Raw genomic sequence first — 25,232 nt, 5'->3', positions numbered from 1 at the left:
AGTAATAAGTGATTATAAGGGATAGAGGGGAGGGAGGGAGGCTGACTTACTGTAGTAGTAGTAGTTACTACTAACAAAATTATATAGTCAACTGGCAAATTAACAAAATTAAGTAAACAAATAAATACTTAAATATGTAAAATAACAAAATGAAAGGTGTTAAAATATAACAATTGTAACTAAACTTCAAACTAAACTTCATCATACTTACTCTTTTAGAGTAATGATAAATCAAAATTAATTTACAGATATTAAAATGAGTCAGCACTGACTGGATTAATTCTTCAATTAAGAGTTGTTTTACTTGTTAAAGGTACAATGGGGAAAACTGGCATATTTGTTTTTACCTGATCTTTTTATCTGGTTGCGAAGAAGCATAAGTCCCAGAGATGAAAAATTGGCTGTTACAACCAACAGATTTGAGTCAAATACTGCAAAATAAAGTATAAACAAGCATTTTGAGAGTACTGCTAAAGTAATACATATCAACTACCGAACCCAACAATTTGTCGTATCTCCTAAATTCAAAGGCCATACTTCTGTGAAAAGTAGGTAAATCACCATGAAAGTTAAACTTGATCAGTAACAAAAAAGAAAGAAAGAAAGAAATGTTTTATTTAACGACGCACTCAACACATTTTATTTACAGTTATATGGCGTCAGACATATGGTTAAGGACCACACAGATTTTGAGAGGAAACCCTGTCGCCACTACATGGGCTACTCTTTCCGATTAGCAGCAAGGGATCTTTTAGTTGGGCTTCCCACAGGCAGGATAGCACAAACCATGGCCTTTGTTGAACCAGTTATGGAGCACTGGTCGGTGCAAGTAGTTTACCCATTGAGCCTTGCGGAGCACTCACTCAGGGTTTGGAGTCGGTATCTGGATTAAAAATTTCATACCTCGACTGGAATCCGAACCCAGTACCTACCAGCCTGTAGACCGATGGCCTAACCAAGACCGGTTGATGATCAGTAACAGTACATGATAAAGGTATATACAAAATTTCATCTCAGTATTTTCAGGCATTGTAAGACAAAAGTCACATCTCTGAAGTTCAAAGAAGGAAATGTTTTATTTAACGACATACTCTACACATTTTAATTACAGTTATATGGCGTCGATCCGAAGTTCAAGGACCATAACTCAGTCAAAAATGGGTAAATGTCCATGAAAGTCAAATTGATCTGTAACAGGACATGATAAAGCTATACAGAAAATTTCAGCTCAATATCTCAAGACATTCTGACAGACATAGTGAAACCTATAGTCCCCTCCGGTTGGACCAGTTGGGGACTAATAACTGACAAAGAGCTAAAACAAAACTTGGATAATTTTTTCTTTTAAAAATACTTAACCTAACCTCATACAATGACATATTCTCCTAATGAGATGTCTTAAAATCTTCCAATGAGTCCTCTGCTTCCTGTTCCAGTCACATGACTAAAGCTTTTTTCTTTCCCCTGAGCGCATCAAACAGAGAAATGGAAGCAGAGAGGCCAGGTGGTATACACCCTTGAGGTCAGGTTAAGTATTGTTAAGAGAAAAACACTACACAAGTTTTCTCCATATCTTTTCTACTCAACCTGACCTCAAACAATGGCAGCATTCAACAGTAAGTGGGGGGTTCCATATGCTCCAAGGACGCCTACATCTTCTCCCCATAGACTGGAATGGTTCTCATGAAGGGGAAGATTAAACCAGGGTAGCCCACTCCATCAAGGATGCCCAAATGATGTTAGTACACAACAAATGTTATGGTTGCATCCGTCAGAACATTGGACAAAACAGCCCCAGGTTATTCAACAAGGTGGCAAAAATTTTCCCCAAACTGCATGTGCAAAAAAGCTAATGTCACCTGAAAAAAGACCTGACACCAAAAATGTGCGAAACGTAGTATAGTGCAGAGAAAACAATTGTCAAATGCAAGTCCTCACTCATCAGTTCTGCGGACATCTCTATGTGCAGTCCTCAACATCATACTGACCCAAGATGGACGAGAGATCTTACACAGAATAAGTCCAAAGAGACTAGCCTGGAAGCAGATTATTAGTGACAAAGATCATTAAAAGTCCAAGATTGACTGTCATATCACCAAGCTGAAACCGAACTATATCAACATCGAGTGTATGAAATTCAGAAACTCTTGCTGCTGTTGCAAATCTCAAAAGAAACACGGTCTTCCTTCTCAAGACATCCAGTGGAACTGCACACAGTGTCCCATAAGGCAATCAGGACAAGGCCCTCAGAACAAGATTTAAGTGCCATTTCAGTGGACAAAACTACTGTGTCTCATCCTGCTGTTTGAAACCTTTAATCATCGTATGGATCTCCAGTACCAAGGCCAACTTCAACTAGTTGCTGGATCTTGGACTGTAGGTATTACTGAAATGTAACCAGCTAGTAATTCCGCAAGTAAAGTAGAAACTTAACCAGCTTACAACACAAATCATCTAAGGCTTGATGTTATTCCTAAAGCACCATCTGTGAAAGCACAGTCATCAAAAATTACAGGCAGCAGTCACTGACATACGATGAACTTTCAAAATAGACTGTGGATTTTAATGAGAAGCCCTTGTTCTTTAACCTCTCGGAGATAAGATACTCACGTGTAGATGGATCAAGTGTGGATTTGAGATGGTGCTGTCTCAACATGGGATGAAGTAAAAACTTTTCCCAGTCTGGCAATGGATGTGGATCTGGATCTGTGAGACGAAACAGGTCTGGCCACTACACACGATTTGGCTACATCGGAGCTATGAGTAACAGGCAACAATGGAACTGATAAAATCATTGGACTACCCTTGGAAACAGTATCGGAGGACGGAAGACATAAGCGGCTAAACCTTCCCAACTTATGGCCAGATCGAACAGGTGAAGGATATGTCAAGTAGACTGCTCAAGTGTGTTCTGCCTTGATGATTTATATAAGTTGCTGCCATCACGTTGTTTGTCGCCACCATCAGATTGGAATTCTTCAACCAGTCTTGACAATGTAGAACTGCACTGCAGACGGCCTGAAGTTGCAGGACATTGATATGAAGCTGACTTTCTTGTAATGACCACTGCCCAGAAGTTGTCTGATCTTCGACATAAGCTCCCCAAGCTTCCAAAGATGCATCTGCATAGAGATGGTGAATTGCTTGAAACTGCAGTAAAGACACTATGTCCAAGATGTTGAATGGAGACAGCCACCACTGGAGAATGATCCAGATTGTCTGGAAGACTGATGATCAAGCTCGGATTGTCAAACATTATATAAGGATTCAAAAAGACTTGAACCAGTTACAGTTGGAAAGAAATGTTTTATTTAACGACGCACTCAACACATTTTATTTACGGTTATATGGCGTCAGACATATGGTTAAGGACCATACAGATTTTGAGAGGAAACCCGCTGTTGCCACTACATGGGCTACTCTTCCGATTAGCAGCAAGGGATCTTTCATTTGCGCTTCCCACAGGCAGGATAGTACAAACCATGGCCTTTGTTGAACCAGTTATGGATCACTGGTCGGTGCAAGTGATTTACACCTACCCATTGAGCCTTGCGGAGCACTCACTCAGGGTTTGGAGTCGGTATCTGGATTAAAAATCCCATGCCTCGACTGGGAACCGAACCCAGTACCTATCAGCCTGTAGACCGATGGCCTACCACGACGCCACCAAGGCCGGTCAGTTACAGTTGGATTTTGAGCCATCTCACTGGCTGTTGGGATGTTCAGACCAGACAACTAACATACGGGAATATGCCATTGTATGAGGTCAGGTTAAGTAAAAAAGAAATAATACTTACTGAATCTTTTCAAATGAAATTATACAGAAATACATCAAATTTCTTGATTATATTAGCTTGCTCCAAAATACATATTAAATATTAAAAATTATTAAATTATTTCCTAAAAGATTTCATCAATTCACAAGTACCATTTCTCTTTCTTCTCAGTTTTTCTTGTTCCTGCAATTATCTTATGTAATCTATCTACATCTAGTTTATACATTTATATTGTATGAATATGCTATTGTATGTTGATATGTTTGTATTGTATCTTTGTGATAACACTGTATTGTAAAGCAGTACATTCAGGGCTCCTTATACCTGACATTTTCATTTAACTGGGATGAATAAATTTAAACAAACACACACACAAAATAACAAGAAAACATATTTTATCATCATTCAAATTGACAAGAATTTCAATAACCATTAAAAACAATGAACTGACACTCACCAATTTGTGGCAGGTAGAAAAACAAGGAATCCAAAAGGATGAAAAACTGGTGATGACTACCAGATAAGCTAGGTTCAGTTACTGTTAGGTTTAAGAAGATTCCACATAAAGTGCACACTGTGTCCTGCAAGAAGGAAAACCAAACAATTAATAGCAAAACAATGAGATTCATAAACTATAAATGTATGTAATAACAAGAAAACAAATGTTCAAAATAACAAGACTTAGCAGACTTTTAAAACCACATGACAATGTGGATTTAATATCTTGGTTGACTTTGTTCATCATAGCAGTGTTGTTCTATGATTCTGTTAAACATTCATTCATAGTAAAGCGTGTTAAGGTCACAATAACACAAATCTACCAAGATGAAATACTAGTCGGAAGAATAAAAACCTGTAAGCATATTACCTGTATTTGTGTGTCTTGTCTGTTTTCCATAAACAGTTCCATTTTCTGTTTGAAGTATTCAACCAACAGTGTGTGTAGTCCTTCATGCACCAATATTTGTCTAGCCTCATCCTCGGATGTCAGGTGACAGAGTCCTGGTAAAAGAAATCGCACCACATCCACGTTGGTAAATTCCTCACCTCGTTCGCAGTACGACGCTTGTTCCTGTGTGACCAGTACGGTGGATGTACATATCTCTCCATGTGAATGTTCACTGTATTCAGTCCCTGCAGTGGCTGACTCACAGCCTGACTCACAGCCTGACTCACAGCCACTTCTATTCACTTCTGGAGTCTGCAATATATCCTTATTCCTTTTGACAGACACACAGCTGAAAAACACACAAAACATTATTTTCTATTTGAATTCATACTTACGTATGTACTCCAGTATATGGGGTATTAAAGTAAAACACCCACTCACAATTCATTACAAAAAGAGTAAAGCCATAATACAAATTTAACAATATACTGTATATAATACTGACAAGATAAGAGGAAACAGTGAATTCTATCCAAACAGACACAATCTGAAATTGCCACTCTGTGACAATAGCTAGGGATGAAATTTACCTAATCTGGCACTCTGTGTATACTGTCTCATTTCCCGTTCAATCCACTCCATTCTTCAGATTACTCTACACCACAGACGACAGCCAGCAAACTGCCAACATGAACTACAAGGTTGGCCCATTAACAGTCTGCAGGAACTGACTTTCAAAGTTCTGAGGATACTTTGCCTAACTTTTGATGACAGTCACAATGTCATATAAATCTGCTTCTTGGTCAACTGGACAACATTATTTATCTTTGTTTATGAGACTTCCCCAGGATAGCCAAATCATACCACAAAGGCTTGACTGCTTAGATGTGGATACAGTATATATGATATTGTGCATCCAAACTAAAAAACAAACATTCTTTCATCACTGTTGTAGGATTGCAGGATAGACACAATAAGTTGAATAACTGGTTAATGAGATAAGGAAGTGTGTAATTCTATTCCAGCCAAATAGTGAGCTCTAATTGTAAGTTACCTCTCTTCTGTACATAAACAGTTTCATGTAGTTGTGATGACCAAATTATACCGAGGGTCTAAAAGTGGACCTTAATATTAAATCAAGGCAAAATATCAATATGATTAACTTCAAAAATGTTTATTTATAACAACTTGCTAAAATTCACTTCAATATATACTGAAGGCCAAAAGAAACGTTACCATAGTTTTAAATCACTCTGGTGTAAAAACAACAAAACATGAGGTAAAATATATTGACTAGATCAATATGTCAACATTAACATAACTAAAAATGAGTGTCATTCAGCATCTGATAATGATGTCACATTTTCCCAAAGCGAGGTGGTGTACACAAATCGAGCTTTCAACTTCATGGACGACATGCAAAGCATACAGACAATCACTCAAGTCCAATAACAAGTCACATTAATAGCGTGTGTGACCACCCCTTGCCCCAATACAAGCAATAATTCTCTGACGCATAGAAAAAATCAGTCGTCTGATGAGGTCATGTGTTCTCTATATGGTCTGTAAGCCCTTATTCCACGAGTCCTGAGTCGCCTGGCCACTGTCTGTCTACTAACCCTGTGACCTAAGGCATTCATTGCTGATGACGTCACTGTCAGGAAGCGATTTCGTAGATGCAAGGTACGCAAGTACCGGTCATCACGGGGCGAAGTCACCCTGGGTCTGCCTGTTCTTGGCCTGTCTGATGTCTGCCCTGTCTGCCTGTAGCGTTGCATCAAGTTTGTAACAGTAACACGGGAACAACCGAAGGTTCTGGCGATGTGGGCATGAGTGGCTCCCATCTGTATCATACCCAGGGCTCTCTCGCGTTGTTCTGGTGTCAGTCATGGCATTCCTATGGTGTTTTTTTATCTGTGTGGATGTCTGACATGCCGTCTAAACCGTTTTTATACCCTTATTGCACGTGCAATTACTGTTGTTCATAGTGCACGAGTTTTTCCCTTTTCTGTGTGTTCCACCCAAAACGTGCAGTGGGCGGGTATAATTTTCTGCATACATTATTGTTGTGTTTGGGCTATGTGTTTTGGATTGAGTTACTTTTTAAAAACAATTAATTTTTTCGAACATTCCAAATTGAAAATGGTAAAGTTTCTTTTGGCCTTCAGTATATATACAGTGAACCACCACAGGCCCACTTTATTTAATTTTTCATACTTTAACTATGGCTACCATTAAAGGTCAAAGTCAAGATCAATTTTATTTTAACAAACTTATTCAGTCAGGCTGTTACAAATTTCACATTTATACCTATATACATCAAGTAAACAATGTTACTAGTTTGCTTAATGTCACATAATGATGCAATTAATATTGAATTTATAATAATCAATTGTAGCAGTGAAAGCCACATGTTTGTAGGTCTAGGTGTTTTCATTTGACACCTAATATTGTAAAGACTGTCATGATGGTAACATTGCTATCTAAAAATTACTTTCTACTCTATTTATCTATTTATTTATGTGGTGTGTAGTAGTGTGTGTGAGGTTGACTGCCCAGTTAAGATTTTTCAGACCGACAGCCACTATAGATAGTGGTATCATGTCCTGCCTATCTGAAATCACTGTAGGCTAGTTACTAAAAAAAATATTTAAATTTAATGATGACCTAATGTTGTACTGTCAAATGTTTTTTAATGGAAAACTCAAGATCCCTGACAACATTGTGTTCACATTTTGAGAGGAAAACAATTAATGATTTTATTACTTTTTAGGTGACAATGAATTAATCTAATCAGAGGCAGGGTGGCAACGAATGCGACCAGGCAGTTCCAAATAGTACAGCACCTTTCTATTTATCGCTAGCTAGAAAACTGTTGGCTCCAAATGACAGGTGAAGTGAACATTGTAATTCAATGTGCTCCACAGAATGATAAAGGACAATATTTTGTGTACACCTGTAAACCATAAGATGGTCACAAACTTACCATATATGAACAAGAAAAGGCAAAATATTGAACACTTCTTTTTTCAGAGTTGATGTTTCTTCTGCTAACCAAGCTCCAAGGATACGCACTGATGCAATAACAACAGGATGGTAGTGTTTCTGAAACACAAGTACACACAACCTCCATAGAGATAACAATTTCTAAATATTAACTCTCAACAGAAAAAAATCCACTTTCATTAAAAATTAAATTGTTCTACGGTACACTTATTTGATACTTGATCCTAATGAGTACAGACACATGGATATGTTTTTAATTTGTAATCATTCACATCACTGGTCTTGTACATGTATGTGTACATTATATTTTAATAACACTCAAAAGATACAAATTTATGTGCTGTAGTTTTCGTTTTCGTTTAATAAGATTTTGTGGAGAATGAAAAACTGTTCTCAACCAATTTCAATGCCTTTATGATGGCACTGACTAATGTAGTCTTTAACACCCTCATTTTTGTCAGTATAGGAATCAGTTTAATAATAAAGATGTTATGGAGATATAGACCTATTGACTCATTGGATAAAAAACATTATTAGGTAAGCAGTCAACACATGGATGTCAAAGACAAAAACAGCCACCCCATCCCCCTACTGTGATGAACATTCAAGACAGAACTTACTCCCAACAACACATGAAGACAAATTTTGCAATAGTCATATAACAGGTTTATGTCTTTACGTTCACATCTGGAGTAAACTAAACATAATACAGTCAAATCCACTTAATTGCATATCAGTTTATAGCATAAATCGGTTATTTGTATATTATTATTTTTTTATCATAAAATGTTCCACAAATCTTTTATATTTTACCAAAAACAATTAAACTGCACAGAGAACAAAGCTGAATGTTCTATGTTGAATAAAAACTATTGTGCACTGTGTGGCCTCAAGATGAATATTTTCTATATCAATAATTTGTATTACTTTAAAATATTTAAATCATTTGAAATGCTATATAAATATTGGGGAAAATCCCCCATGTACAAACACCATTACTAAAGCATGCAATGTACATTGTTGTCAAACTAAAAATTCTCGTGCATGAATACTTGACAAACTTGATTAATTTGAACATTATTAGAAACCACCGAAATTGATGACAACACAACAAATTTCTCAGATAATGAAAATTTAGAGACATTTTTAAATATTTCATTTAGAAATGTTTTAAAAGCAAAAGCTACATTGTATAAGAGATATGTATAGAAAGAATCATTTCCATACCTGCTGTGGTTGCAATGCTGCTACTTCTGACAAGAAGTAAAGGATACTATTGAAGGCTCCAGCCATGGCATCATGTAGCTGGATAATCTGTGTTTTGTCCAGCTCAAGTGACTGGTCCACTGTCATGTAGCCAATGACAGCTTCCAACAAAGCATAGTAGGCACACAAAAGTTCCATTTTGTCTTTAATCTGTCAATAAATCAGTGCTTTCTTTATGACACACATTCTAAGACCCCTGAAATGAATATATCTAATACAAAATATCATAGCATACACAGTGTTCTAGCTAGGATTTTGATGGGGCAGGGCGCTAATTTAATTGTAGGGCATTTTTAACGCGAAAATATTATTTTGGAGGCAAGTGCTGGATATGATCGAATTTTTTACATTCATAAATATCATATATGTAGGAATATCTATGCTGGTTTTAATTTACAAAACGTTTTTGGAGGGAGGGAGACAATCAATTTCTAAACCCATATTTATTATTCTTAAATTTGGATGTTTGATGAAACAGTACATTCATCGCCGTATGCAATATTATTGTACTAATGTACTAAATATAGACACTATTAAAAAAATATCGTTCCAGCCAGTGCAACACGACTGGAATGTGCCGTGGTATGTGCTATCCTGTCTGTGGGATGGTGTATATAAACGATGAAACTAATGGAAAAAAGTAGCAGGTTTTTCCTCTAAGACTAAATTTAAAAATTACCAAATGTTTGACATCCAATAGCCGATTATTAATAAATCAATATCCTCTAGTGGTGTCGTTAAATAAAATCAAACTTTAACTATTAAAATGTTTTACAAAAGGTTGGATCACCTAAAAAACCATATTCTTTTTTTTATTATATATAGTATTTATACCATTTAATATCATGCCCAAATGTAATTTAAAATAAATAAATGAAATAATTAAAAGAAATCAAGAAATTAAAAAAAGAGAATGATTAGAAATAAATAAAAAGAAATAAAGAAATAAAAGAACAAACAAGTTAAAAAATTGACATAAGGATATATCTGTAACAAGTTGCTCACTGCATTTAAAAATGGCTATTATTGCATGTCAAGGTCTAGATAGATTTTATTAAATAGCTTTTGTAGACATGCTTTTAACAAAACACAGTTATGCCTTCATAGACCAAATAACCAGTGTTGCTAGTTTACTCTGTGCCATATTATAAAGATGCAATCAATGTGTCATTGATAAGGACTACTGACATCAGTTAAAACTATATGTATCTTGGTCTGGGTATTTGCAACGGCAACAATTACTTTCAAAAATTTACTTATCAAAATAAATTTCGCATTGTCGCTCGTCTGCAGTCATATCGACTAACAATAGAAACGAAAAAAACATATCACGTTACTGCTGTCGGCTTTCACAACTGTGGCCAAACAATGTATTGTCAAACGTTTTTTAGTTGGGAATTCAGACTCGTCACAACAATGTACACGCTTTGAGAGGAAAGCAAGATTTGGTATTTTTGTTTGACAATGAATTAGGGCAGGGTGGCGATAATCAGGGGCGGTGCGGAAAACACACACAGCAGGGCGGCACAAAACGGGGGCAGGGCGCAGCGCCCCTCTATTTAATGCTAGCTAGAACACTGCATACATAAGATTAACTAGAATGAACAAGCAACAATGTCTCATGTTGTGTACTGGATAATGAAGAGAAATACTGATCCACATATTAAGCGCTAGACAGTTTTAATCAAGTGGTTAGTCTTGACACTCCCATACCAATAATCCCACATTCTCTTAATCATATATTACACAATTAGTTAATAAGTTTTTGTAGCAACTTAAAAAATTTCGAACAAGAAAGTTCCAATTTGTTGTCAGATTCTTATCTTGCTCTCATGTCACATCTATGGCCATTAGGATGTGCAGTTTAAAGACCATCACTTTGTAAAATTTATTGCCAATATCAAATTACAAACATTTTAAAAAACTTCCAAATGACCATGATGTTACTTGGGAGTCACATTATTGAGCTTGAGGGAGTGCAGCTGTATGAATATCACATGCTGAACACTCAAACAAAATAGGAAAACTATCTTTGAAAGGTATCACAAGTTAAAAACTTTTAATGACATACTAAATGACCCTGACATTGACTTAGTGAACAATAATACCAAATAGAAAAACCATTCATTAATTTGATTGAGTTAATTTTAACCATGGACCTAAAGTTGCTTGTGGGACTGGGTGAGCACAAGGGGGATAACTCATAATGGGGATAATGTATGAAGACCCTGAATTAACAGACCAATAATTTACATTGTATTGAGAAGGCATGGACACTAGTTTTAGTGGCAATGCTACAAAACAGTAGCTTCTTGACTGGATTGGTATATGGTTTGATTATATTTAAAAAAAAAAAATTGTTAACTTCATAATGTATGATTTTCTATATTGATAATAAGCATGTTGGCTTCTACATGATGTAATGGCCCCTGGACCTCTGTATTATTTTAACCCCTGAATAGATTCAAGTAAGTTCTTACATGAGCATTATTCTTTACCAAGTTGCAAGCCAATTTCTTGGACATCATTGATGTAAACAGATACTTTGTCAAATAAAAAACAACCCATACATAATCAACTGTATTTGTGCTATATGTTGACGAGTATAAGTTTGTAAAAGCTAATACCTGCTGCATATTACCATCTTCCAGCAACATGGTCACTTCAATGCAGGTGAGATGAGTGAGGAGTTGAAGCAATTTGCTGTCAGCTGTGACAGGAGGCAGGACACTCTCCATACCACATGTAGTCACCACAAGCGATGCTAGCTTCAAAACACGCTCTCTCTGAACTACTCCTTTAAAAAGACACACAATGAAAAACATGGCAGCATTTCAGAGAAAATCTAAAATAAAAAAAAATATTACAGTAGTCAACACAAGTCAATATGCAATGGCATGTATTTTTATACTAATCCTGCTTGTATATGAGGAGAAATATTTGATGAAAAGCTCCATTGCAGAGCTATAATCTAACAAACTATATAACCATGTGATAACAAAAATGGGTGACTGAGATGCTTAAAATCTCTAAAGCTGAAAATAACACTGATTATAAAAACAGAGGAAGATCTACTACTTAAGAAAAGGAAAACCACAGGATGACAAAAGAAGACATGTCTAGACCCCAGGATAAAGTTCATTTTGTTTAATGGCACATATGTATTTAGTGCATCATCGGCTATTGGATATCAAACATTTGGTAATTCTAACACAGTCATCAGAGGAAACTCACTACATTTTTCCTAAAGGGATCTTTTATATGCACTTTCCCACAGATCGGAAAGCACATATCACAGCCTTTGACAAGTTGTGGTGCACTGGTTGGAATGAGAGAAAAAACCCAATCAGTTGAATGGATCCACCGAAGTGGTTTGATCCTGTAATACAAGCACCTCAACATGGGCGTACATTGTTCGACCGAACCCCCCTGAAATTGCTTTTTTTATAATTTAATATATCTGACATTGATATCTGACATTATTATATTTACTCAACATAGAAATATATGCCCAATATCTCTGCAATCTATTTTGGAACCCCCCTTTTTAAAATCCTATGTATTGGAACCCCCCTTTTCAAAATCCTATGTACGCCCATGCTCAAGTGAGCATTCAATCGACTAAGCTAAATCTCTCCCCCCCCCCCACCCCCTACCCCAGAAGTGTAGGAGGGAGAAGGAAGAGATGGTCATGTGGCAGAAGCTGGTAAACTATGATCACATTCATTACTTCAAATTTTTCTTTGGCTTCTAAATTTTATTCCTGACCAACATTTGTAGTGATATTTGGTTTTAGGTTCTAGACCTAACTTCTAACTTGGTATTGCAAATTCCACCCATTTCAAACTTCCCCTCTCTCTTCTGCACTGGGCCAGGGTGGATGTGCCTAAACCTTCCCTTCATTGGATATAGTCACGTTAATAAAGTTACTCGAAGTCGGTAACCTTTTTGCCAATCATTGACTGTTGGGACATTCTTAACAGTCCATTGTAATAGGGGAAATGTACATGGGTCAGGTTATACATGAAAAGAAATAATATGTTAATAAGTTATTAAAAAACCCATAATAAGATATAATCACAATTACCAAGTTTACATCTGAGCACTTCATTGAGTGTGGCAACAAGTGGTTCTATCCATGACACCTTAGAAGTGTCATCCTGAAAAGAGGAGTTAAAAATAGTTTATAACATTTTAATTTGATATTAGATGTAGTTTTTCATATTACATTCAATATATTACTTTCTATAAGAGTTGTGGGTCTGATAGTTAAAAGGGCACAATAAATCTTCCTAACTTATAATACCATAATTATGTTTCTACTGTAAACAAATTTAAAGATTCACTATATTAACATTTAAAGCTTATTTGCCTAAATTTGTTGGATCTAAATACTAAAGAGATGATGGCTAATTGTACAAAATGCATTAATTATAATATTAGATTCAAATCACTAAATGCATTAATTATAATATTAGATTCAAATCACTAAATGCATTAATTATAATATTAGATTCAAATCACTAAATGCATTAATTATAATATTAGATTCAAATCACTAAATGCATTAATTATAATATTAGATTCAAATCACTAAATGCATTAATTATAATATTAGATTCAAATCACTAAATGCATTAATTATAATATTAGATTCAAATCACTAAATGCATTAATTATAATATTAGATTCAAATCAAATGCTAAATGCATTAATTATAATATTAGATTCAAATCACTAAATGCATTAATTATAATATTAGATTCAAATCACTAAATGCATTAATTATAATATTAGATTCAAATCACTAAATGCATTAATTATAATATTAGATTCAAATCACTAAATGCATTAATTATAATATTAGATTCAAATCACTAAATGCATTAATTATAATATTAGATTCAAATCACTAAATGCATTAATTATAATATTAGATTCAAATCACTAAATGCATTAATTATAATATTAGATTCAAATCACTAAATGCATTAATTATAATATTAGATTCAAACCACTAAATGCATTAATTATAATATTAGATTCAAATCACTAAATGCCATTTAAAGTGGTAATAAGTTCTAGTTTCTAAGTAAGTGATATATTTCTAGACTACCTTTAATACCCAATACATACATGTACAACTATGCACATATTTTTTTATGGAACAAAACTTGTCAAATTCTTTCTTTCCTTCCACGGGTAAACTTTAGAATAACATGTCACCCAACATTAGGAATTCATCATTACACAGTCAAAGTTCACATTAAGATATCAGACTGCACTGTACACTCTTAGTGTTATGGAGGTATCACAGTAATATACATGGTCATAAATAAGCAAGACGAACAAGTGGCAGTCCATCTTGTGGCTGTTGGCATCCTATTGATTTGGCTCAACATCTTTAAAGCTATTTTTAAATACAGATATATACAAGGATATTTGCAATGTCCAATTATATCTTAACAAGGCTTTAGATCACACTAATTTGGGCACAACAGGTTTTCTGTCTGTTATGAGCATACCAGGGTTTTGTTTTAGTGCAGTAATGTTAATGATAGCTGGCAAAGAGTTATACATATTCAGAAATGCATTTCAGGTTATTATAATGTAATCACAGCATAACATTCCATTGCTTTTCAGGTGAAATGTTTTGAGGTTAACATGTTTGTACTTATTTTGGGTACCGATTATTCTGGGCACACCCTTTATCACCTCATCTTTAGTGCAATCAAAAGCCCTGCTTAACTGTAATACTTGATATATTATTTGGAACCATATCTGACATTTAGTTTCCAAACAAATACCTCCACATTCAAATCTGTCCAAAACTTTATCAACAGCAAACATTTCAAAATGATTTAACAATTCAGTTTTCTTGGCTTATAAAATATTTATATTTGTAAAATGTAGGGAAAGGCCTCCTGGCCAATTCTAATACCACATACATGACAGCCACTAAATATTGTTTAAACCAAGAAGAAAACCAAAATGTACTTACAGTTACATGATTTGACAAAAAAAAAGCAAGAATTTCACACAGCTCAAACTTGTGATTATCCTGAAATAAATACATTTTGAATTAACAATGATTATTATTTACTATCATTTATTTCAGTTTCTGTATGGATCAACATTTTTTTTTTATTATTATTATTTTTTTTATTTTTTTTTTATGGTTCAACATTGCCATAGATATCAGTTATCTGGACTCTGTCAGTGTCATACAATCAAATAAATATGTGTTTAAAAAATTAAAAAATATGTATACAGTGAAACTCCTCTAAACCGAAATCCTTGGGACCGAATAAAAATGTTGGTTTTGAGGGGTGTTCGGTTTACCGAGGTATTAACAAATAGCCTTTGGAACCATTTTTATTTTTATTATTGATATAACCAATGTGAAAATGTATGTTAAATTGTATTTTAAATACAACACTTTGAAAAGTTAAGAAATTTTTGGTTTCCGGTTTTCAGGGGTTAACTTTAATGATTAAAGCTGCGTAAAACACGGTACTGTGAAATAAGTTTGGTTTTGCGGGAATTCCGGTTTACTGAGGGTCCTATTTAGAGACATTTCACTGTATAACAATTTCACAGTTGCTCTTTTATAAAATTAAGTTGACATCAATCTATTTTTCTCTCATGAGATGTTTTTTACAGGCATTTATTTGAATAATGCATAGTGTACATTCCAACATTTTCTTGATTTCCATGTGAAAAAGCCCAAACATTTTTTTCTTTCAAAGCCTTTTCCAATTAGTGCGAACCCTGCTGCAAGGAACTTGAATAAGCCTAGAGTGTAGTAAGGGTAAAGTGCTCAAATAAAACAATATAAATATATTAACAAGATACTATAGGTTCTTTAATTATTCATACAGTGGGCATTTCTTCTTACTAAATCCCATCAACAGTAATTCTTCAATGCTCACATCAATCAAAACTCATTGTCTTGGATTAAATCTGAATGGCAGAAAATAACTTACCTGATGTTTCTTAAAATCTTCTACCAACCAATTCATCATTTTGTCATAGCACCGAGTGTTTCCTGTCCATGTGTTTGGTCCACTATTTTTCAAGAGTTGCATCAAAATGTGGAATGCCTTTTCATGTTCTAAAAAAAAGAACTCTATTAGACAAAAATCTGCAATCATCTATTTCTGTTAGCTCAGCTTGCAAACAATGATTAGGAAAAAAGAGAGGATATTTTAGTAGGCAAGACTGTGTCAAACTATACATTTAAGGAACAAACAATCACACACACATATATATATATATATATATATATATATATAAACCAGTCTACTGCTACCAAGTACCTGTCATGAATACTTAAACAGGATTATGTGCTTATAAAATATTTATGGTTTCACTCAATATTTTACGTAAAGAAAATGGGGCTCATAAGTGTTGAGTTTTTAAGTTTGAGACTACTATTCACATGGACTTTTATGTTTGAAACAAGCATTCTGAGAGTACTGCTAATTTATCTGTAACAGTACATAATAAAGCTATACACAACATTTCAGGTCAATATCTCATGGCTTTCTGAAACAAAAGTCCGGAATATAAATTTTCATATCTCCTAAGTTCAAGGGTCATAACTCTGTCAAAAATAAGTAAATCACATGATAAAGCTACACAGAAATTTTCAACTCAATATCTCAAGGCATTCTAAAAAAAACCCATCCTGAAATCCATGCAGACTTTACGAACATCTAGACTTTACAGTTTTATAAGCACAGGTAGTGATGGGAATTGGTTGAGATTTCATCATCGATCATAATCGGTCGGCACCAACCGATCAACTTTTGATTGCACAATCGGTTAGTTTTCCAAGACCAGACGAAGGCTTTGAATTATAAAGACCATGTACCTATTGTCCTATGCACCCTGCAAATGACTAATTTTATCTTTATTAACTATTTAATATCTATTTTCTTTATGTACTTATGAAAACTAACCCAAACCCAAGCATATTTACATCAATTCTATCATCTAAACTTGAGGAATTACAGTTAACATTTTCCCACACAATCGATTACTGATTTTTATAATCGATCATCACACTGTAAGAGCCAATCTGGTCAGGCATTATGATTTAGACCTGACTTTCCATAAAATGTCAGAGCTGGTGCCTAATTCACTAAACTCTCGCAACTTTGCGATCTCGCAGTGCAATGCAAAAAGACTTGCAAAGAGGATGCTTTGTTGTCTAGCAGAGCCTATGAGAGCTTTGTGAATTAGGCCCTGGTCTCTACCATCAAGCATGTCATTTTTGTTTTCAATCACTTTGATGTCTGTGTTTTAATTCAGTTAACTCTTAGCAAAAGCATCATGAAAACCTGGTCAATTACAATCCCAATTAAGCAAACAAAATTTTGTGGCCAACACAAATTATTGCTATGATATAATTATGTGTAAAACAAACATGTCCATTTCAAGCCTTTTGGTTGCCATTATGAAGAAACCATGTATCATTATAATTAGTTAAGAGACAAGTAATCTTAAGATGATTTACACACTACAGACATATAGATGTATATATAAAAATAATACAAACCATTTGCCTGACTAGTGATCACTGTTACTAATGCTGGAATGATATCTCCAGCTATCAGTGTGTCCTGTCCTGGTTTGGTGGAGGCCAGTCCGTTCAGGCAGTCGTAACAGTCGGTCACAACACTCTGCTCAGATGGGTCTGCACATTTGCTAGAAGTTAAAGCAAACTTTAAGTGACCCTACTGAATACTCCAAGTAAACACAACTTGAACTAAAAAGCAGGGAATCAAACGAACATCCTGAACGCATTCTTCAGTCCTGTCCATCATATAGCACCCTGAGACAAGAAACCTGGCCGTATCTGGTGGACCTAAAAGAGAAACTTTGGGAACCGACATCGTCCCTTCGACGGACAGCGGACTTCCTGGTAAGAATAGGACTGGAAGTCTGAGCATGGCCTTGGGAACGCAGAAGAAGAAATGAACATCAATTTTATTTTTTTAATTCATTTTATATTTAGAACTATAAATTGTTTTATTTTGTTTAATGTATATATTTAGTCGTTCCTTATTCTTATCATTAGCTTTATTATTGCTGGATCACCAGACTGTGTTTATATGTATAATTATATGTATACACTATATGTAAGCATGGAAATAAAACATTCAACAAGAAAGTAACTATAGCTAAAGTTTGTTTTGTTTAACTAGAACACATTGATTTATTAATCATCAGCTATTGGATGTCAAACATTTGGTAATTTTGACAAATACTCTTAGAGAATAAACCCACTGATTTTTTTTATTAGCAGCTAGGGATCTTTTATATACACCATCCCACAGACGGTATAGCATACACCATGTCTTTTGGTATACCAGGATTGGTGCAGTGGCTGGATAAGAAATAGCCCAATGGGCCCACCGATGGGAACTGACAGCGCATCAGGCGAGCACGATACCACTGTGCTACGTCCCGCCTCCTAGCTATAGCTAATGCAAATTAACCATTTTGTGCTTATATGATCAATACAATGGACGGTAATAGGGATCCCATTTTTTAGATTATTGTTTTAACTGTCCTAAAGATAAGATTGAAGACTTTTGCTAGAAAACTGTAAAATATTAAAGGATTTTTTTCCTTAATAAGAAAACAGATTAAATTAACTCAATATTTGAAGATATATACATTATAAATTAATAAGTGCTAGTACCAGTCACAGTTATCTTGTCAAACTGATCATTTGTAAAACAAATTTAATCTTTTTTGGAGCATCTTCAAAATGTTTTGTATCCAATATCTACATGTACATTATAAATGTAAGATATTATGCCTACTGACCTAGGTAATCACCCAAACTATGCGATTATTTACAAGCTTTCCTTGTATATCATTATTGACTTTTTAAAAATTGATTTTAGATATTATACATGTATACAATGCTGTCCAGTGTACCAGCGCACCTAAGCATTCAAAGACCATTTTCTATGTGAACACTGTGAAATACTTAATAAAATATGTCTCTCACTAATGAAGCCGCGCGTAATCTGAGATACACTACAAATTGTTTTATGTCTGTAGTAAATAAACATTTTAAAATTGTCCATAAATGTAGATACCCCTTGTATCCAGTGATTCGGCACAGTAGATGTGGATCAGTGACCACGCTATTTATAAACCACTCGTGACCTCACTTTGTAGCCCATAAAAACTACACTATTGTCCCAGGATTATTTTAGTACTTTTTTGTTTTGTCTTGTTAAAAATATTGCTATGAAAATGAACAATCACACATGACCCATCTCGTGATCAGTTTTGGAATTGTTTTCTTGAGTGGCACAGTACTGCAGCTACATACATGTTCATTTTCATGTATGGCTAAGATGCCTACATGGATATTTTTCTCGGGTAGATTGTGCACACACACCGTGAGTCTTAATTCGCTTCTTTTTTTTCTTTCTTTTTTTTGTAACAATGTAACAATTCTGCACTGGAATGACTGTCAATTAAGGTGTAAAATTTTTGTTTTGTTTTCATTTGTCTGTATTTTCCTTTTCAGTTTAAATCAAAATAACCCCCCAAAATTATTATACCATTTACTATAATTTTAAAAATGCAGGAAAGGTGTTTTTAGACTGGTTTTAACATTCAAAATATCAATAAGGCTGACCTACTTCACGTTTATATACATGAAAGCAGGTGAATGATTTATTTTGAAATTATGATATAATTATTGATAATTCTAAAAACAAATTAATTGTACCATTAACAATAAATATGATGATACTTGATTAAACAATGAAAAAGGACTTGAACCTTAATTCGTTAAAAAAACTGACAACATGACAACTTCCTGAGCATACTTAAGCAAAATACCAAGTGCGCCGAATCACTGGATGCACCGATACACCGAACACTGCTGTATAGCATAATGCTAAAAAAAACCCACCTCACACAAACAAACCAAAAAGCCAATAAAAGATAAAATAATACAATGGCAAGAAAATTATTATAATGCTTCCTGTAACTGAAATTATGAATAAATAAATGTTTAGTTTTTAACCTGGTCCCATTTAATGCTGAAAATAATAAATATTTTTAATTGGTACATACACATTTACCTGTAATTTAGTCTATCTAGAAATTTAAAACAATTGTTTATTTAATATGAAGGTACATGTTAAAAGTTGTGTTATTATGTCTTCTGTAAATATCACCAAAAAACCCTAATAAAGTAGCTGTGCTACTTTAGTTTGTTAATGGTATGAAATTATTGATACAAAATGGGCAAAGTGTTTCGGTATGTAGGCTATTGCACGGACATTAATTACATTGGTACAAAATGACTATGGTTTGAAATGGTAAAATTAGGTACAAAATTACCATAAAAATTACTAAATACATATTAATGAAACTATAAAATATTTTAAAACTATTTTTTTCACAAAGTAAATGTTCAGCATTAATAAAGAAATAATATTTCACGATACTTTGTTTCGTGGGACCTTGCTGTTTAAAAGGAGCTATCACTCACGCTCCCCATCACTTCACTGAGACTGGTTCAAGGACAGTAAATGTTTAGCTCCCCATAGCATGTGAATTTATATAGGATTAATATCTTAATGGCTCCCCATAATAGAGGAGCAATTAATCACTCCCATCAGTTCTCATACCAAAGTCTGCATTTATAAGGAAACAGGATATTTTCTACCAGCTTTAAAATTACATGTAATGCTCTAACAGTATAGCTGTTTTGATTTTTAAAAAAACTACAGTGAAGCCAATGTGTTTATAGTAAACATGCCGATATGCATTTGAGCAAAATCCAGAATAATAAATTTTCACTAATTCTTTGGTGATTGCATATGACCATAACCAGACTAAATAAACACAAAGTCAAGCATCAAGATTTTCAGAATTGTAGTTAACTTACTTAATTCCATTAATAATAATTTCACCGAACACCATTACTTGTTTCTTCAGCTCAGGGTGTGAAGCCTGAAAGAGATACACACATTTAGAAAATACACAATCTGAAATTACACATAGTTACTGAATCTGCTGAAATTTAACAGATGGTATGTAAGTAATAGTGGAAAGTGCCAGAGGTCAGTTAAGTTAAAAAGGAATTATTTTTCATGCATGCTAGATAGGGTCTCCACGAGTACTCGCGCAAGGGTTGAGTCTAGCAAGACTCGAGTCCGTCCACAAGACTCGAGTACCAGTACAAAGTGGAAAATAATGATCAACTATAATACAATGGACAATGTAGTACAATAATTTCAGCAGTAGACAATCAAGATATGTTACACAATTATTCTATGATCATGTGCTAGTTTATCTATTTAATCTGGCCATCCGTCTGTCACAATATTGAATGTATCAACCCTATTTGTAAATGCAATACAATGGCATGATTTGGCATCCATGTTCAACGCTACAATTAAGATGCATAATGCTATTTTACTTTATTCCTTAATCTTATCATCATCTAGTGTAAGTGTCGGGTACTCGGGTCCGAGTCAAGTTTGACCCTCGAGTACTCGAGTCCAATATTTTGGACTCGTGGAGGCCCTAATGCTAGAAACACCACTTACAACTTCTGGATCAGAACAACAGCTGGATAGAATGCTCAGGGCCACTGACTTGTAGATACTTAGTGGACAGTCATCTGGGACAGATGCTGAAAAATACAGAAATGAATACATGTACACAATATGGGTTAGGAAGTTACAATAAATACAAATCACAAGTGATACTCGCATACTAGGTGATACAGAAACTCAATTTTTTATGTAGTAAGATTACAGTCTGTAATGTAAAGGCTATAACCATCATATAATATCATTTACTATTAATGCAAAACCCCAAACACAACAGTTGGTGTGTTTTAATAAACTTGGGTGTCTCTAGTATATAGATATTATCAAAAGTCTACACAAAACAGTTACTGCATTTTATTACCCCAGCGGACACTAATAATCGCAGAAATAAAATAATGATTTCTTACTGAGAAATGATCATGCATTGGTGCAACGTACAATATTGGACAATTTGGCACTTGCAAATCAATTACTTTGCCAGTACTAAATATGACATCTTTACAATTTCTGAAACATACAGTGACATCACACAGTTCAAAGGGATAAAAGACTATTTTAATATCCATTATAGATTTTTTTAACAGAATAAATAGCACTTAGTTTTTTTGTAAATTATCTATTTTCTATTACACATTATTACATATAGCCATATACTGTAGATCCTGAAATTAACGCGTCACTAAATTAATGCGAGTGACAGTGGGCAGACTAAAATGCGATATGAAATTAATGCGAGTGGCCTCCTTTTGAAATATTATTTTCCTAACATCACAGGTCTGTGTACTTTTCGGTTAAATCCAAGTTATAGGGGTCTTCAATGAGATCAATTCACTAACATTTCTGCATACACATCAATTAACAACCTGTTTAGTCCCTGCTATTTTGGTGAAATCAAAACAAGGAAACTGTCCACCTGAGGATTAGCGTGCTAAAACCCATTCACACGCGATGGATCGTGTCGGCTTTTGATAGGATCGCCAAAGACCCTGCAATCGTCACAAGTGGCCGGCATCCGGCTGGACTATTGTGGACAGTTGTGTTTTATAAATATATTAGAATTTTAATCTTTGTTTGTTTTGTTTTAGTAACGTGGGACACAGACAAAACTTACAAATAAATGTGTCATATTATTAATGCGAATAACACTAACTCACATTTTTCACATTAATATTATGATCGCATTAATTTCAGGATCTACAGTATACATATACATGTACATGTTTAATGAAAATAGATTTTAGAAAGAAAAAAGATGAAGTAATAAATAGAATATTGACAGGGGGGAGGCACCCAAACAACTGAACACCCACCTATGTAAGCTGTTATGATTGCTAGACAGACCATTATGTAAGATGGAAGGAACAACAATGACATTGGGTGTGTGGGCAATGGCCCCACTTCGTAGGTTTTTTTAATTTAAACTTAAAGTCACAACTCGGATATACATGTATTTTAAATTTCCTTTTTAAAAAGACTTTAATATCCAATTTTCTACAGCTAACCAAAGCTTTGGTACTATTTTATTAATATTTTCTGCATAATATCTTATTTTATCCTGCAATCACTGTATACATTGGCAAGTTATGAGGACTAGATAAATCTTTATATTTTCGGTCACTGAACAGAAATATAGTTCACGTGACAAGTAAATCAGACCAGATTTTCAATAAACACACTCTTTAAATCATTTGCTTTAGTACAGTAAATACAAATAAAACTTTTAGTTTTGCGATAACTATACACAAAACTTGTATATTTATTTATGAATTAGAGCTTTTTGAATGAATGTGACAGAATGTAGCTAGCAAAGAATGACGCTAAAGCCTTGCTAGGTTGACGATACTTCATTTACATGTACACAAAAATGGAATAAATAATGATTTTTCGACTATTCCTGTAGGATTGCAGGATAACTAAAATAACCAGTTACTGCCTTAAGATATTATCAGCTTTATCCTGCTCAGGTTGAATGATGCTTGGCAGAGCCTCGCAGCATTCGCCATTCTAACTTTGGCAGGATAAACCTGATATCTTAAGGCAGTAACCCGTTATTCTCTATATTTACAGTATTACAGTATTTTTAATAAATGAAGTTCTAATTACCTGTTTTTAGAAGTCTTGTCAGAAATGTGTATCCAAGGGCATTAAGAATTTCCTTTCTTTCAAACAAATCAGTACTGGTATTCTTACCTCTCACAATTTTTGTAACCTGCAATTTAAATAAATCAACATTATTTGGAAATGTTACAGAAACACAGCAATTTTAGCATGCCAAGGTCTTTACTTAGCTTGTTAATTAGTGTGTTTATTAGACAGTGATTTTTGGCGTACAACTCACTACGATTAATAGATACAGCTGCCTACTTTTCTTAATCTCCTACTTTTTAAAGATAATGAACACACTAATTAATGAAAAAAATTACCTAAATTTTAAACCTACAATTAGAGCCTGGTGAACTGTTTCTCTCACATGATGGAGGACCTTTCCATATTTCGCAATGACATATTAATTAGTCTCTTTTTTAAATGAATGTTTAGTCTTCTTTGCACATTTGGCTGTATCTACTGTGATTTGAACCAACAATCTCAGCTCATGAGCCTGCTGTATTATCCATCCACAGCAACTAAATCAACTTGATAGAATTTAGTTTTTCAGAATAAAATTAATCAGAATTATACTTTTGTCCAATTTTCATGTTAAGTTCATGTTCAGATAAACATTAATGACAATCAGAGTTTTATACATGTATTAAATACATGAGCCTAGACTTACAGAACTACCAAACAAGCAGTGTAACTACTGAGCGTACTCAAGAACTGCCGACAACCAATGTTAACAGATAACATTTTTGGAACATGAATACAACAATTTTGATGTCATATTAGTTGTCTTATAAATGATTTGTTTGTTTTTGTTTAACAACACCATAAGAGCACATTGATTTATTAATCATCAGCTATTGGGTATCAAAACTGTGGTAATTTTGACATACATGTAGAATCTTAGAGAGAAAACACACAACATTTTTCCATTAGTAACAAGGGATATTTTATTTGCACCATCCCATTGACAGGATAGCACATACCATCTTATAAATGAATGATTATAATGGTCAAATTGTTTGGTTAAAAATATAAGATACATTCATACCTTTAATGAATATAAAAACAATTAAACTCAATGAAACAGTTTAATGTTAAAGCATAGATACAGACTATATATTTTTGTTTCATGTTCTTTTCATTCTATTCCACAGAAATAAAGGTAAAAATCTGGCTTGTACTCTCCACTTCCAGATATTTTCCATTTGAGCCTGAGATGGACTTGCTGTGAATGTGATGGATGCTTATTTACTTTCCCCAATGATGTCGGAAATATGCAATTGTACGTACTTTTGTGCAGTCGCATACAATATATGCTCCCCAACAAAACAGGGAACTGGATAACAAAAACCTGTATTATCGCGGGGTTTCAGCTCCTACACTCCCCAACAAAACAGGGAACTGGATAACAAAAACCTGTATTATCGCGGGGTTTCAGCTCCTACACTCCCCAACAAAACAGGGAACTGGATAACAAAAACCTGTATTATCGCGGGGTTTCAGCTCCTACACTCCCCAACAAAACAGGGAACTGGATAACAAAAACCTGTATTATCGCGGGGTTTCAGCTCCTACACTCCCCAACAAAAC

At 34.3% G+C, this 25,232-nt stretch overlaps 1 protein-coding gene across 2 annotated transcripts in view; it reads right to left on the bottom strand.

Moving 5' to 3' along the window:
- Positions 1-25,232, bottom strand: part of LOC121374311 (neurochondrin-like) — a 36,408-nt gene that overhangs the window by 7,156 nt on the left and 4,020 nt on the right. For both annotated transcript variants that reach the window (XM_041501369.1, XM_041501370.1), the window contains exons 2-14: positions 23,643-23,748; positions 21,534-21,619; positions 20,870-20,934; positions 17,501-17,649; positions 15,924-16,051; positions 14,939-14,998; positions 13,025-13,097; positions 11,565-11,734; positions 8,899-9,087; positions 7,652-7,770; positions 4,645-5,014; positions 4,234-4,357; positions 348-431 (exon numbers count right to left, since the gene is read on the bottom strand). In XM_041501369.1, the coding sequence (XP_041357303.1) occupies positions 348-431; positions 4,234-4,357; positions 4,645-5,014; positions 7,652-7,770; positions 8,899-9,087; positions 11,565-11,734; positions 13,025-13,097; positions 14,939-14,998; positions 15,924-16,051; positions 17,501-17,649; positions 20,870-20,934; positions 21,534-21,619; positions 23,643-23,748 (1,723 nt within the window). The remainder of the gene's footprint in view (positions 1-347; positions 432-4,233; positions 4,358-4,644; positions 5,015-7,651; positions 7,771-8,898; positions 9,088-11,564; positions 11,735-13,024; positions 13,098-14,938; positions 14,999-15,923; positions 16,052-17,500; positions 17,650-20,869; positions 20,935-21,533; positions 21,620-23,642; positions 23,749-25,232) is intronic.

The sequence above is a fragment of the Gigantopelta aegis genome, chromosome 6 (genome assembly GCF_016097555.1).
Source record: "Gigantopelta aegis isolate Gae_Host chromosome 6, Gae_host_genome, whole genome shotgun sequence".
NCBI classification, from domain to species: Eukaryota; Metazoa; Mollusca; class Gastropoda; order Neomphalida; family Peltospiridae; genus Gigantopelta; species Gigantopelta aegis.
The sequence above is the reverse complement of the archived record's forward strand: the minus strand, read 5'-3'. Positions and strand labels throughout refer to the sequence as shown.